The 15,473-nt window shown below is 42.0% G+C and overlaps 1 protein-coding gene across 1 annotated transcript; it reads left to right on the plus strand.

Moving 5' to 3' along the window:
* The first annotated feature begins 863 nt into the window (after positions 1-863).
* On the plus strand, positions 864-14,870 carry CYP2U1 (cytochrome P450 family 2 subfamily U member 1). The gene is made up of 5 exons (XM_069013314.1): positions 864-1,347; positions 6,282-6,914; positions 10,164-10,325; positions 11,287-11,454; positions 11,873-14,870. Exons 1-5 carry the CDS (start codon positions 909-911, stop codon positions 12,049-12,051), a joined length of 1,581 nt encoding a protein of 526 aa, XP_068869415.1. The 5' UTR covers positions 864-908; the 3' UTR covers positions 12,052-14,870.
* The last annotated feature ends 603 nt before the right edge of the window (positions 14,871-15,473 follow it).

Genomic DNA, 15,473 nt, shown 5'->3' on the forward strand with positions numbered 1-15,473 from the left:
TAATGGATAAGCACTTTATTCTGTGCATTTTTTATTTTGGGGGGATCACTTTAAAGAAGGAGCACTGTGGGCAAAGCATGAATACTCTTCTCTGTTACCGAGGGGATATCAAGATCCCACTGATGCTGCAGCAAATTATTGGGAAGAGCATACAGTGGTGTTTTTTAACATCTAATTACCTCTCCTAGGGCCTAAATTTTTTATTGCTGATCAGCTGGAAAAAGTGCACTAAGGTGTGTCCTATAGGATGGGGGAAATTACCCTCAAAACCAGTTGTGGGTGGGTTGGGAGGATCGGGGTGTTTGGGTGTGTTTTGTGTGTTTGGGGGGTTTTATTTTTTATTTAAGGAAAAGGAGGAGAGCTACACGGCTTTTTCCTCTGAAATGTAAGTAGCCCTCTTCAAAGTGTCTCTGTGCTGTTCTGCATTTGCCAAGCGGTTATGGAACCTAGAGCAGGGACATGGTTCTAGGTTCGTCCTTGGGTCTCAAAACAGAAAGTTTCGGTGTATTACCTCGAGCTGCCAGGTTTTTTGTGTTTGGGAACGGGGAAGAAGGATCATCTGTATTTCTTTCCCTTGTAAACCGCTGAAAAAATAGCTGTTTGCGTAAGGAGCATTTCAAAGCAAGGCCTGGGGGGCATGGAGGGGACCGCTCACTTTTTGTTTTTGTTTGTTTTTTTTTTTTTTTACACGAGCTGGACATACGTGCTTATCTCATCTTCCATAAACTTCGGCTCTGTCCCCTCTCGCGGGGCGCGGGGCGGTGTCGGGGCCTGGCCCCGCTCCCCGCCCACAGGCCCGCCAGGCCGGGGTCAGGGCGCCGCCGCCCTCGCCTCCCGCCCGCCCCCGCCATCTTAAACCGCTACGCGCCGGTAGCGAGGCGAGGGCGCCGTTCCCGCAGCCCTGGGAGATGGCGGTGCCGAGCTCGGCAGCTTGGACGTGGCTGCTGCGGCCGCCCACGGCCACCGAGCTGCTGCTGGTGGCCCTGTGCTGGCTCGGCTGCTACTGGCTGCTGCGGCGGCGGCCGCGGGAGCTGTCGGGGCTGCCGCCGGGCCCCGCGCCCTGGCCGCTCGTGGGCAACTTCGCCTTCGCCCTTCTGCCGCCTCCGCTGCTGCGCAGGTGGGCGGTGGAGGTGCAGGGCGACCGGCTCTCCCCCGCCTTCTCGCCCCATGTCTTCCTCACCGGCCTCACCAAGATGTACGGCAGCGTCTTCCGGCTCTTCGTGGGCAACCGCCCCATCATAATCCTCAACACCTTCGGGGCGGTGCGGGAGGCGCTGGTGCAGAAGGCGGACGTGTTCAGCGACCGGCCCTCTGTGCCCATCGTCCTCATGATCACCCACCACAAGGGTAAGCGCCCGGGGGCGCCCCGAGCCCCGCTCGGGGAGCTGCCGCACGCCCGGTGATGTCCACGGTGATGCTTAGGAGCGATATGGAGCGGGAGCTGCTCGGGACTGTGGCTGCCTTGCCGAAATTTATAAATAACTCCCACGAATTGTGGACTGAACCGTTTACTTGCTTTTTGCTCCTCGCATGTGTCCCTCGCCCTGCTGCTGACAGAAAGCACTGAGAGAAACTCGCCCTGGCTCGAGGTGGACGTGCAGCATCCCCGTGAAGTTGGCGGTGCTGTACCGTGCACCACAGGGCACCTTTGGGTGGCTGAAAAGCCTGATTCCTTTAGATCTGTGTACAGTAAAGGGACTGAGGAGCGGCTGAGAGAGCTGGGGGGGTTTAGACTGTTGAAGAGGAGGCTCAGGGGAGACCTTATCGCTCTCTACAACTGCCTGTAAAGGGGGTGTAGCCAGGAGGGGGTCGGTCTCCTGGGTAACAAGCGATAGGTCAAGAGGACATGGCCTTAAGCTGCCCCAGGTGAATTTTAGGTTGGGCATTAAGAGGAATTTCTTCACAGAAAGGGTGATTTGACGATGGAGTGAACTGCACAGGGAGATGGTGGAATCAGCATCCCTGGAAGTGTTTAAGGAAAGACTGGACATGGCACTTGGTGCCATGGTCTGCTTGATATGGCTGCCTGCTTGCAAACTACTGCTGCTGAGATGTTTCCGAATGTGTTATTCTGCTTGTGAAAGCTTACTGAGCATATTTGGATTTGGTTTTGGGTTTTTTTGGGGTTTTTTTTAAGAGTTTAAAGAAGAGCTACTAGCTTTTGCCAAAAAGGCATGAAGAGTTTAAACACATGATTGCAATACTGCAGGTAGAATTTCTTCATGTTTAGTTTTTAGGTCATTATGGATCTCAGTGTTTATGGAAATCTACTTACTCTTTTTCAGTTTAGGAGGTGTTTTTTAGTTTAGGAGGTAACAGAAGGCTTATTAGTGTGCTAGCTTGTTGTGAAACTTATCTTCTTATATTTTTTCTAAGGCTAGATAAATCTATTTTTAAGTACCTGAAACATTTATCTTCTTTTTTTTTTTTCCTGTACCAGAATTGCTTTAGTAAAGAGGAGAAGAAAGTGAGGGACCTAGATCATGTTTATTAAAATGCTATCAGGTACTATTGCTGAAATCAGTGTAAAGAATAAAAAAAAAGATGAATTATCTTGGTTTAATGATACTGGTCCAAGACAGATCTTACTGGCACATTGTTATCATGTGTATTTTTAGGTACAGTACTTTAGCAAGAACTGGAGGAGGAAAGGGGTAGAGGAGTTAGATAATTTTAGCAGTGCTCTAAAACCTCATGTTCAGGCTCATGGCAGATTTCTTTTTCCTTAAATGCCATGAATTTAATCTGTTTCTTGTTTTCTGACAGACTTTTTTGAATATGGTGAAGTAGCCCGGGCAGTTGGCAGCTTCCACCAGTGAGTGCTCCAGGAGAGCTGAAAGTACCAGGAGCCTGTTGCCCACGGACGGTGCCTGTCTGTGTTGCTCTGTGGCAGGGACACTGTGTTGCTTCTAGGTTTGGTTTTCTCTGGAAAGTCACCATAGCTGTGCTCTGCCCAGTTGTCCATAAAACATCCCTAGCTGTTCCGTAGTGCTTGTGTTAGCTGGTGCAGCACGCTGAATTGCCACAGATGCAGGAGGACTGTAGAGTGCACCTCAGAGATGGTGTGTTCTGAGTGCACAAAGGGAAAAGTCGGTGAATATGGGCAGTGGGGGGCCACTGCCCCCGCAGGCTGGTTCTCCAAAAGCCAGTGGAAGTTACAGAGGCTGTCAGGTGCTGGCTTGGGTTTAGTGGTGGCATGAGGAGATGGCTGAACCTCTGCGATGCTGCATTTGTGCTAACAAGTGTTGCTTTTTTCATGTGTGGTTCATGAAGGAGGTAGATGGGTTACAGCACTCAGACTGGAGACCTCTTAAGATTGGTTTGGGAGCCTCCTGAGCATAACTGCAGGAGTTCATGGGTGAGGCATTGCTGCAGGTCAGGACAGCGACAGTTGTGTTAGTATGTACTAGGAAAGGGAGCAGTAAAAGCAGGATGAGGTGTAACTTCAGATCTACCACCCACGATTTGGGTGCTACAGCTCTGGGAGGTTTAGTGTCCATTTTGGGTTCCTGCATGTCTTTGGGTTCTTTGGGTTCCTTCGTTCTGTAAGTGAGCTAAGTGATATGAGCTTACAGAGCTATTTTCTTGTAAGCTACATTTGCTAGTGTAGTTTTGTCTTTACCCTGAGCTGCCCTGCCAGGTATGGGGTAGAAGAGAGAGGGGCTTATCTGAGCTTTGTGGCTCTATTGCATATAAGATGCAAATAAAATAATTGTGCCTGGAGGAGAGCAGGTAGAAGTATCAGAAATGGCAAATACTACATTTCAGCAACTTGATTAGCAAAGGAGGGAGGCCTTCTTGGCTGGACAAAAAGAGCCATAAGAACTTAAGGGAGAAGGTAGAAGTCAATTCTTAATTGAAGTCTTCTGCACATATGTCTGCAGGAAGAGAAATAGTAGACTGAGGAGAGAAAAGAGATTTCTGTGGTTTGGTTTCAGTATTTTAGTGTTTTGTATTCTATAGCTACGAAAGGCAACAAAGACTGAATCTGCAGAGTAGATGGAGTCTGCGTGGTTGTCTGCCTGTATAGCCCTGCCCTGTGCATATCCAGATGTGGACATCTGACAATACAGAAGTTGAATGTTATTAAATGTCATGACTGCTGTATTTGTCAATGTTCCCAGTATTGTAGCAACACTAGAGCTAGCAGTAAAAAATGAGGGGAGAGGGAGGAGAGGAAGTAAGCCTTTGCCAGAATGTGTGTCTTGTAAGGATTTTAATTTTTTCCATCTAAAATGGGGAATAAAATTAACTCTCTGGTTATATGAGTTTGTTGGTTGTATTGAAAGGGTTTCATTATCAGCTCATAGAAATTAGGCCCCTGTAGTGAGCATGAAGTCCTGGTTATTGTTGCTTCAGAATTTATTATTGTATTTCCTTCTGGGTTTTTTTGTTGGTTTTGTTTGTTTGTTTTGCTTTGCTTTAGTTTGTTCAGTTTTTTTGTTGTTTGGGGGGGGGGTGGTTTAAAAGTAGAGATGTCTGTGCTGACTAACGTGACTTTTTAGGGCAGGCAGATTTTCTCTGAAATCAGCAAAGGACTATTCCATTATTGTAGCTTGGTAGTGATGAAGTTGAGAGTTTGCTTTCTTCTCTTACCTATGTTATTCTATCTTTATGCTCTTCTTCTTCCTTAATCTCTCTCCTGTGTTATTCTTCCCCAGTTTACAAATCAGTTATTAGTATTGTGCAGCAGTTTGGGACTTGGGGACATCAGAAAATACCCATGCTCTCTGCAGGAGTGCTGGAGAGGCTCACTGAGTGTTGGGAGGTGTGTTGTTGGTGTTAGCTTTTCTATGGGGCTAGGGGAGTCTCTTTTACCTTCAAGACAATAGGTCTGTTTTCTTTATGAAAGTATTTGGATCCTAAACCTCATTTTCCTAACAACAAAAAAGGGAAGAGATTGTGGATGCATAGCGTGTTTTGGAAATATTTGTTTAGGGATAGAAATGGTTTTGTTCCAAGAAATCCATGTTTCTTTCACAACCCAGCTACAAACCCTGGAAACTCAAGTTGGTTCGTGGCCAAATTCAGCCTTAAATACACCTGTTTTTTCACTTAACCTACTTGAGGACACCAGTGCTAACAGGAAACAGTTAAGAGAGGAAATCTGGAAGTTTTTGGTTCTGTTTTTGAAGGACCAGGAAGTGGGCGTTTGAATAGATTGCCTAAGGAATGTCTTCATGTAGAGAAGATGAAATTCAGCTGATTCTGGGCTTGTCTTGACACTTCCTAATGTTCTTGTTTAGGATGTTTGAAGCTAGGTCATGTGTTGTATTCTTTTAGCATTAGGGGCTAGGAACATTAACTTGTAATAGAAATGTAGGTAATGTTAAATATTGAAACATGGTGCATCTTCCAGTACTTATGTACTACTTCTGTTTTCTTATGACCATTTCTCCTTTTAAATTCAACATTAAGATTTGCGGTTGACAGAAGAATTGATGTTGCTTTTATAAAGTAACTTTTTATTTTCAGAAAAAAACCAACGTTGTGTCACTTTACTAGAAGAACAAATCCAGAACTAGGTCATGTTTGATGACTAAACTTTCTCAGGTTAACCATGGAGTACATTAGAAATAGCAGGTTGTGTATTTATTACCCTGTGGTATCTTTGGTGTGGTCTTTTGATTCAGCAAAAGAGATGTTTCTGTTTGTAAGTGAGTAATAGGGATTTAATTTAAACGGTGTTTCATAATGACACAATTATGCAGAACAATTGCCTAGGGCCATCAAAACTGTTGATATGCAAATCAAGCAGGTTTTTGCCAAGTATCTCTGAACCTGTCTTCACCTTCCCAGTTTTCTCACAGTGTGATTATCCTGTATTTTTATTATAAAGAAAAAGCTTGCTTGTAATAGAAACACATGAAAAAAGTATTGAGAAGTTTGTATAACATGAAGGGGAAAAAAATGTAAGTCAGTTTGTATTTTAGTGTCTTCTATTGTGCCTTGCTGAAGGAGTTCATGTCTCAGGATGTGGAGGAGAAAAGGCTATATCTAACACATGTCCCAGACTAACATTTCCCTCTTCTCCATCTATTTGTGTCTTGCAAAGTGTAAGGAACTAGTGATGTAACTTGGATATTCATATCACTGATTAGGAAAAGGAGAGACAGTGTTTCCAGAAGCTATTCTTGTGTTCTTCCTTTAGCTCGTAGCCAAGTGCTTGGTGGAGATTTGCTGTTACCATTTCCCTCTCTTCTGGCTCTTGGGTTGCAGGCCTGTCTATTTCTTACTGAAAACTGGGCATTTTGGTTTCAGACTCTCCCTTTTCCTTTCAGGTGTTATTTTTGCACCTTATGGCCCTGTCTGGAAACAACAGAGGAAATTCTCTCTCTCAACACTGCGTCATTTTGGAGTAGGGAGACACAGCTTAGAGCCTAAAATCATTGAGGAGCTGAACTTTATAAAGGAGGAAATGCTGAAGCATGGAAAGGATTCATTTAATCCCTTCCCAATCATTCGCAACGCAGTGTCCAATGTTATCTGCTCCATGGCCTTTGGCAAGCGTTTTAACTATGAAGATGATGAGTTCAAGACAATGCTGAAGAACATGGCCCGTGCCCTGGAGCTGAGTGTGAACAGCTACATGATCCTGGTCAACATCTTCCCTTGGCTCTACTACCTTCCCTTTGGGCCTTTCCGGGAGCTTCGGCAAACTGAGTTAGATATTACTGCTTTTCTGAAGAGAATAATTGCCCAGCACAGGGATACACTGGATGCAGCAAATCCCAGGGACTTCATTGATATGTACTTCATCCATGCAGAAGAGGAGAAGAACAACAAGGAGAGCAGTTTTAATGATGATTATCTGTTTTTTATCATTGGTGACCTCTTCATCGCAGGCACAGATACTACTTCCAACACATTGCTGTGGTGCCTGCTCTACATGTCTCTTTACCCTGAAGTACAAGGTAAGATTATTTTATTCTAGGTGATTTATTCCAGACTGTAAAGCTCCAGATGGATGCCCAGAAACAGATGCAAACAGTGGCAGTGAAGAAATCATTTGGAGTGCCAATGGTTTGTGTGTATGTATAATTTGAAGACATCTTCTATCCTGCTGTGCTAGCATGATTTCTAGTTTAGTGCTATATATTAAGTACTAAATGGCCCTTTAATCTGTGAATTTCTTCTTTCCCAAGCAGTTCCAGAGTACTTTAGCACATTTGAAAAACTTTGGCAGTTGTGGCATTCCAGGCATATAGTAGTGATGTAAGATGTGTGAAGACCGTAGTGGTAAGGTCTGGTTTTATGCCTCCCTGAGCAGGGAGGTTCTTGAGTCTAGTGACAGAGTCTGGGGAAGTGAAACGCTACCTATTGTAGAGGAAGATCAAATCAGAGACAAGCTTAAGCAAACTGGACTTGCACAAATGCACAGCACCATCTGCCAGTGTCGTTAGAGGGCCTCTCCCCATCAGTCTTGAGTGGTCATGGTAGTTGGGTAGGTTGCTGATGATGAGGGGCATGATGAGGGGCAGGGGGGAGACACATGGAACATGTGACCACAAAACAGAGGCAGAACAAATTGGTCTTGTTCAGTGGTAGGGAAGGATGACTGAGGGGAAACCGTATGCTGTCTACAACTATCTGATCAAAAGATGCTAAGAAGATGGAGGCAGTCTCCCCTGAGGTGTGCAGTGGAGGGAAGGGAAGCAGTGGAGACAACAAGAAAATTCCGATCACATACTAGGAAAACAAATTGCCCTGTGAACATGGCAAAGGAGTGACACAGATTGCCCTGAGAGTTAACAGGATCTCTCTCTTTGGTTCAAAGCTAAGTGGGGCATGACCCTGAGTAGTCTCATCTACTCAGTTGGATCTGCCTGGAAAAATCTCTTTAAATAGGTCAAGATCATAGTTTATTGCACAAAGTCAACCAAACTGTTGACAAAAGATTGCAAAACAGGGCACCAGTACTGTACATGGGAGAGAGAGTTCACTGGGGGCAAATGTAAAGTAAACTTTTATTGCATAGGCTTATTCTTCTGGTTTTGATGTTGTGTGTTATCACTGCTTGACTTGATATGCAGTTACATGGATTAGATATATTCTAAATTACACAAATGGAATCTAGAAGAGTTTTGTGGTTTTTTAACCTCTTTTCCTTCTGCCTGGTACAGTATGTGTATGTGCTGGTCAGTTTTCACTTTTCTGCTGTCCTCTAACAGTTTCATTACCTCTCTCTGATTTCCCCTTTCCTTATGCTGTGGCTCTTGTCAAGTAATGTAAATATGCTCAGTAGTCCAGAGTGCATCACCTTTAGTATCCCATTCCTTACATCCTGATTGCCTTGGAGTTACGTATGGGCCTCTTTTTTGTTTATTCCTAGTAATACATTTCCCTTAAATGTATTTCTTCCCTAGAGAAAATACCTGAATCATGTATCTTTTAGAAGTAGCAAAAGTTGCTTGCAGACATGGAAAGGCAAACTAAGGGCTATCAGAGGAAAAAAAAAAGTCTTTTTCTCTTTATAAAATAGTTTTGCTTTTTACAGGGAAATAGAGAATGATGTGTATGGACAATATGGTGAAGTCATGGCACATATTTGGTTTGTTCTGTTCGCTGACTTTGTTTTGGTCCTTGACATCTGAAGATGTGTGAGATTTTTAAATATGTGAAAAGTAGTGGAGCAGTTCAAATAACATGCTGTTGCAGAGACTGCTGAAGTTTACATTTTGTGGCTGGTAGTGTGAGCAGCAGTTTGGCTGCTCTCTGTATAGCTCCTCTGCCTAGTTCTCAGTACAGTTCTATTATAGTGTATAGAAATGAGTTGTTCGGGTTAAAGCATTGGTGTGACATTTGGCATGAGACAGTCAGCTTAATTTTTAAATTTTTTGTTATCTATTGAAAACTTTATTTATTTGTTTAGATTACTGTGGACATGCATGCCTGAATATAGGGCTATAGTATCTCCTTAATAAAAGTAGCAAACCTCCACAAAGAAGGTACTGGAGAGCCATGCTGTCAGCACATCTCTTGCTGTATTTTTTGTATTTTGTAATGTTCCTAATGCATGAGCTTTTCTCCTGGCAAACCCAATAGGTGGCAGCAGCGGCTCGTTAGACGAAGTTCAGGCAGCACTTGTGGATGCTGCTCGGGAAGCAGGGACAGTTTTTTTCATTGAGCTTTTATTTAATCTTGTATCACTGCTAAGGGGAGAAAAGAGCAAAACCTCAGAGTATCAGCTGCTTGGTTGGAAAAGGCAAGCAGGACAACTACAACGCATGCAGGATATAAAGGGTAGAAAATGAAAACTGACTTTTCTTATTTTTGATTAAAGGTTAGTTCCAAGGTCTCCTCTTTCAAGATTGTCTTTTGTGGTGTAGCCAGATTGCAAGCTACCTGCAAGAAAAGGCACATCATCCTGTATATACATAGGTGAAGCAAATCCTGAAATTTGGGAGCTTCTGTGAAGAGAATTACTTGTATGCTGAGCCTTCAGTGAAGTGAAAGGGGCAAGCAAATAGTTTGGTATTTTTTGCTTCCCGTGAATGAGAAAGTAGATAAGCTCATGAACATTTCTGACTTTGCAGAAGGGCTTTGTGGGAAAGGAGCATCTGCTGCTGCCTTTGGGGTAAATGGGACGTAACTGAGTTTAAGTTCTGTAAATAGAAAGTAGGAGATGGCAAGAAGGAGTTAAATGGCTTCAATGCTTGCAGTAACAGCACCAGAATTCCTGCTCCAGAATGAAGTATCTAAAGCAGCTGCATGAAAAACTTTCCCATCACCTGACACTCAGGCACACACTCCATGCAGTTCTCTTACTGTTCAAGTTTTTAATTGCAGAGCAGAAAGCTTGATGTTTTCATCATTCAAATTACTATGTAGGTAAACTGCTAAAGTAAGATTATGAATACATTTGGAGTAGCAAAAGGACTTTTCCTGTACTTCTCCAATACTGAAGGACTAGCAATGTCTGTCATTTCAGTACCTTTACTCTTGACAGTTGTCAAGATTGTGCTTGGTCATTTTTATCTTAACTGAGTCTGTTCCTAAGGCTAACGTTGGCATAGCTGTTTCAACTAGGAATGACATCTTGAAGTAATTTTTGAGGAATCTTTGTAAACAATGAAGCAAACATAGTCAGATGAAATTGAGATGATGTCTTCTCGTATATTATGTCTTTTGACTTCTTTATTTTTCTTGCTTCTTTTGAATAGAAAAGGTTCATGCAGAAATCGAAGCAGTTCTAGGACGTGACAAAGTCCCCTCTCTTGCTCACAAGGCTCAAATGCCTTTCACAGAGGCAACCATTATGGAAGTGCAGAGGATGACTGCGGTTGTTCCCCTTTCAATTCCTCGAATGGCCTCAGAAACTGCTGGTAAGCTTTTCTAGAGACTTGTTACTACAGCATTTCCTCTGGAGATGAAGATCTGATGGGACAACTAGTGATAACTTACAAAGATCTCATTTACATGTTAGACCTGTAAAACAAATATGTGAAATGCCCTGTACAGGGAGTAGGTGGCCTTGACGTACTCCTCTGTGTAAGAAGCGTGTCTGACCTGACATCTAGCAGGATTTTTCTAATCTTGAGTGATTTCTTCTGTGGGGGTCAGCTTGTATTGACTAATGTGCTTAGTCATAGTTGGCAACTGAGACTACCCTTTGTACCTGAAACAGCAGAGTTGTTTTTGGCATTCTGACACAGAGGTGTGACAACATCACTTCAGAGTAGTTGGTTGGCTAAAGGCTTATACCATTGACCTCCGCATGTACAGAAAACATTAAGAAATATTCTCTTGCAATTCATCAATGTGATTTCTAAATATTGCTGAGCACTGGCTAGAGTCAGTGTGAGATAGCAATACTTGGCTTTAAACCCATTACTGAATTGATCTGCTTTTTTTAATGTTTTGTTTTGCAGGACAGTGAGGTGCAACAAGCTGAAATGAAACTAATAATTTTGAAACCCTTGTGTGACAACAATTCAAAATCCATCCTTTGACTGTGGTGGGGCTCTGTGACAGCACAGGAGCAGGAGGAAAGTGGGTCACTGCATTGGCATGCTGCAGAGTGCATTTCTGACAATTGCTGCTTCCTTCTCTCTGCAGAAGCTGTTGATGTAACTTGATGTCTTTCCAGCTCCTCAGGCCTGCGTGATTCTGACTCAAGCAGGGTAGCAGAGATCACCTTTGCCTTAAGCTTCTGCTACATTTGCAGCCCACAGCTAGGGATCGATATAATTTTTTGTGACGTCTTCTAGTTGTCTTTTTAGTGGTATGTTTCCCATGTTTCCTTCTAGCAACTTGTCACATCTCTGTCTCTGCTTTTGTTTAAAGTGCTCCAGGGTTATACTATTCCTAAGGGGAGTGTGATTGTGCCCAACCTGTGGTCAGTACACAGAGATCCTAACATTTGGGAGAAGCCGGATGAATTTCAGCCATCAAGATTTCTGGATGAAAATGGCCAGCTAATAAAGAAAGAGTCATTCATTCCTTTTGGAATGGGTAAGACAATCCACATGAAGTCGTTAGCTGGGTGGGTGGGTGGGTGGGATGTTTCAAGCGTAGGGCCTTGGGGGTAGGAGATGTGAAAATTGCACATAGGACCAATTATAGAAGTAGATTTATTATCACAGTTGGTGGCTTGGCAAAATGGTTTGGGTTCCTAAATAGCCAGTCACCAGACAGAAATTATAAATTGTCCTTTGATACTACTTTTGCTGTGGATGTAAATACTCTTAATATGAAGTAGTACAGCTGAGCAAAGCTTAGACTCAAATACAGGAGGCCAGAGCTTCAGAGTTCATAGCTTAATAGTAGTTTGAGCCTGTTTTGGACTGTGGTGGCACAGGAATTACATGTGTGTTAACAAACAGGTCAACTGTATAAAGCCAGTAATACATCTCTTCTAACTGTTCTGTAGGTAAACGTGTGTGCATGGGAGAGCAGTTGGCAAAAATGGAGCTGTTCTTGATTTTTGCAAGTCTAATGCAAAGTTTTACCTTTCTGTACCCTGAAAATGCTGCAAAACCATCCATGGAGGGAAGGTTTGGTCTAACTTTAGCTCCATGTCCATTCAACATAATAGCTTTGAAGAAATGATGTGACGTCAACAAAGATTAAGCAAAGAAATACTGCACTTTTAAAATGCAGCTCTTTTTTTTTATTTCCAGCTTGTTTTGTTACTTTCTTTACAGAAAAAAACCCCAACTGCTTAGGCTTTCCTAGCCAGTGAGAATGATCCATTTACTCTTCTGGAAAGAGAAGATTTTTTTTGTCAACTGTTGCATTCCACAAATGAACTGACAGCATAGTTTTTAATTTGATATTAAAACTTGGTGGGCTTAAGCTTTGTCTATTACTATCAGTTAGTCGAATGTTGATTTGAAAGAATGGTCCAAAACATTTGTTACATTTATAACAATATACATTTATAACATTTATATCTAGCAAATAGTAATTGTAAAAAATCATGAAAGCAGCACATAAACATTTCATTTACCAAAGGAATGAAGCACATCATGTAATATTAAGAATATTAATGAATGAGAGATTGTTAGCATTTTCTGTGTAAAGAAACATTGTAACTGAGCTTAAATAATTACATATACTTTTTGGAAATTAACAAATGACATTACTTTTAACCTTGGAGGATTCTTTTTTGCAAATAACTCATAGGTGTACTAGATTGGATCAAATCAGTCTGGATTCCTGGATCCAAGCATCCTTGACATTCAGGGCTCACTATAAAAAATCAGGTACCAACTCTGAAAACCCAGGATTTGAGGCCAAATGAATCCTTGGATATGCCATATTCTCAACAGGAAATGAGTATGCAGTATCTGGATGCAGATGTTTTATCTCAGAATATAAACTAGAGTGGAATTCTCTAGCAAGAAACAGCAGAAGTTTGTTCTTTCTGGTGCCAAACATATTCAAGACATCTGTGCTGCCTCTTGGCATTCAATGTTTCCCTCATGGCAGCAGTGGCTGCAGGCTGGACGAGACCAGCAGCTGCTCACTGGGGACAACGCTACATGTGTAGTCCTGAAGTCAAGGCTTGCACTCAGGTTTTTCATCCCCAGGCAGTGTGGGCAGTACTGCCACAACCTCTGGCTTTGGGAGCTGGAATCTTCAAGTACGGCGTCACTACAGCAGTACAGGTGAAGGCCTTACGCATTTACCATGAACAGAAGGAAGCTGACAAACTTGAGGTTTGAATATAATGGCTCTCTCTGTTATCTTCCATATAGAGTAAAAATATCTGTAGTTCATATAGTATTAGTGTATCAGTACCTTGCTCTTTTCACATGCAGAATCTTAGTGCTGGTAACCACTGTCAAACCAGATGCCAAGGAAACCTCATGTAAATTGTTTCAGAGCAGGGCATTCAGTCTTGCATTGTATTTCAAACATGGAAAGTGATCTTTTGGGGGAATATGTAACAATTAACCTTTAAATAGTTGTTCTTAATCATTCTTAAATCTCTTTGCACTCCTTTTGATCTATCAGAATTTCATATCACATGAATTAAGTTCTTACATACTCTTCTAAAGATGTTTTTTCCCCTCACTGGAGATCTAGAGAATACCAGGAGCCCTGCTAATGTCAAGTTTACAAGACTGGAATGTGAATTTGAATGTAATTTAGAATTGGGTATTCCATAGCAGAAACTAAACCTAAATTGTGAAAGAAGAGACAACTTTTCAGCTTTACTGTCTGGTTTTGTCATTTTCAACCTTGAAGTTTTAAAAGCCAGGTAGTGCCTAACAAAGACTGTAAGATAGTTATTTTGCATTTAAATTAAGGTTTTCTGTTACCTGTTTTGAATAACAGAGTGCCTTAATTTCAGAATTATGTATTTAGTTGGTCAGGTATACCACTGTTTGTATGAGAACTTTCAGTTCTTAGATAGGTTGGCTTTGGATTGTATAGGCTTATGGCTTTGGGGTTTTTCGGTATGAAATTTTTGAAAACTTAGTACAATATAAAGTTGAGTTTGGTACCAGTGCTAGTGAACTTGCTCTAAAACCTCACAGTACTGGAGAATTAAGCACTTTCTTTAATTTAATTTTGTATTTTCCAATGAAGAAGTAGATTCTATAGAGTTAGGATTTTTGTCTGGAAATCCTAAAATTATGCTTAATTGAGAAGCTAAAATTAAGTGCTGATAATATTTATCTTTCTGTTGAAATGCCTCCTTAAACAACACAATGATGTTGGTGTGCAACTGATCACTTGTACAAAATACCTGTCCTTTTAATCAATGAGGACACATTTGAAAAGCACTTTAGTATTTTTTTACAGATTCCAAAGAAGATGCTATTCACATAATCCCTTGGTATGTGAAACTGTAGATATTTGTGCTTGTGTTGCCTGCTGAGTTTAGTTTAAAATGTCACCTTTGAAAACTATCCTTTAAAAATTAGCCTTCTACAAAAACTACTTTGAGAATGTGTTTTTTGGTGATACCTGTAATCAAATGCTGCATCGTGCGACAAGCTGAAATTACTGGTGAGAAGTTCTAACCATGTCAAGGTCTGCTAGAATACAGGATGCTGGTGGAAATGACAATAAAGACCTGCCTTTCATACCTTCCAGGTGCACTGAAATTTTCACAGGATACCATAAAAATAGCTAAACAATAGCATAAAGGCAACAAAATCTTTGTGGTTTTCAAAGTGTGTTGCCATCTTTGGCAAACTGTAAAGCGGTAGCAGATTTGGTTTGTGTTTGTAAATGTATCCTCCCCCAGTCTTTTTTTAGCAGAGGAAGCATCTCAAATTCCTTGTTGAAAAATGTATGTTCATGTAAGTGAGTGACTGTTTCTGAGTGCTGAGAATAACTAACTTTATTTCTAAAATTACTTTGCTTCAATGTGTTTTTATTTTTAATAAAGTAATTCCCAAGTGAGTGTTTCACAGCTTTGTGTAGTCATTTCAATGAATTGCACTTACTGCGTGAACTTGCAGTGTTTGGCATCTTACATCTTGCAGAAAAAGCTTTTGAGCAAGAAAATGTTAAAAATGCTTTGGATGAGGAGGAAGGAGGTGGGGAAACAAAGTGAAATTAGGAAAATAACACTGCCAGGCATGTTATGATCAAATGATAGATTATGTTTTAAAAACACTGTTACCCAGAATAAAAGAAGAGGGAAGGGTAGAGATGAGGAAGATAAAGAGCAAATGAATTGTGAGCAGGAGATGTGCAGTCTGCAGGAAAGAAAATCCTGGGCAGAAGTTGAGGTGTGGTATTTTCTGGACTCCTGGCGTAGAGAGAGGAGGTGGAGGGCAGAGGAGGAAAGGGTGCCCAGGGGGAGCCTGAAGTAGAGGGCAAAGAGCCTCCGAGGGGCCTCAGGGGAAAGCAGGAGATTCTTCCTCATGGAAGGGGGTGGGCTGAGAAGGAGTCAGCTGAAGTGCTTTTGGGGAAGAGGTGGGTATCAACATTGGTGTTAACCAGGAGCTGGGCACCCGGGAGCAACAGCTATAGGTGGAAATCTTGTGTCTTATGCCCTGGCTTTAGGT

The sequence above is a fragment of the Aphelocoma coerulescens genome, chromosome 4 (genome assembly GCF_041296385.1).
Source record: "Aphelocoma coerulescens isolate FSJ_1873_10779 chromosome 4, UR_Acoe_1.0, whole genome shotgun sequence".
Taxonomy (NCBI): Eukaryota; Metazoa; Chordata; class Aves; order Passeriformes; family Corvidae; genus Aphelocoma; species Aphelocoma coerulescens.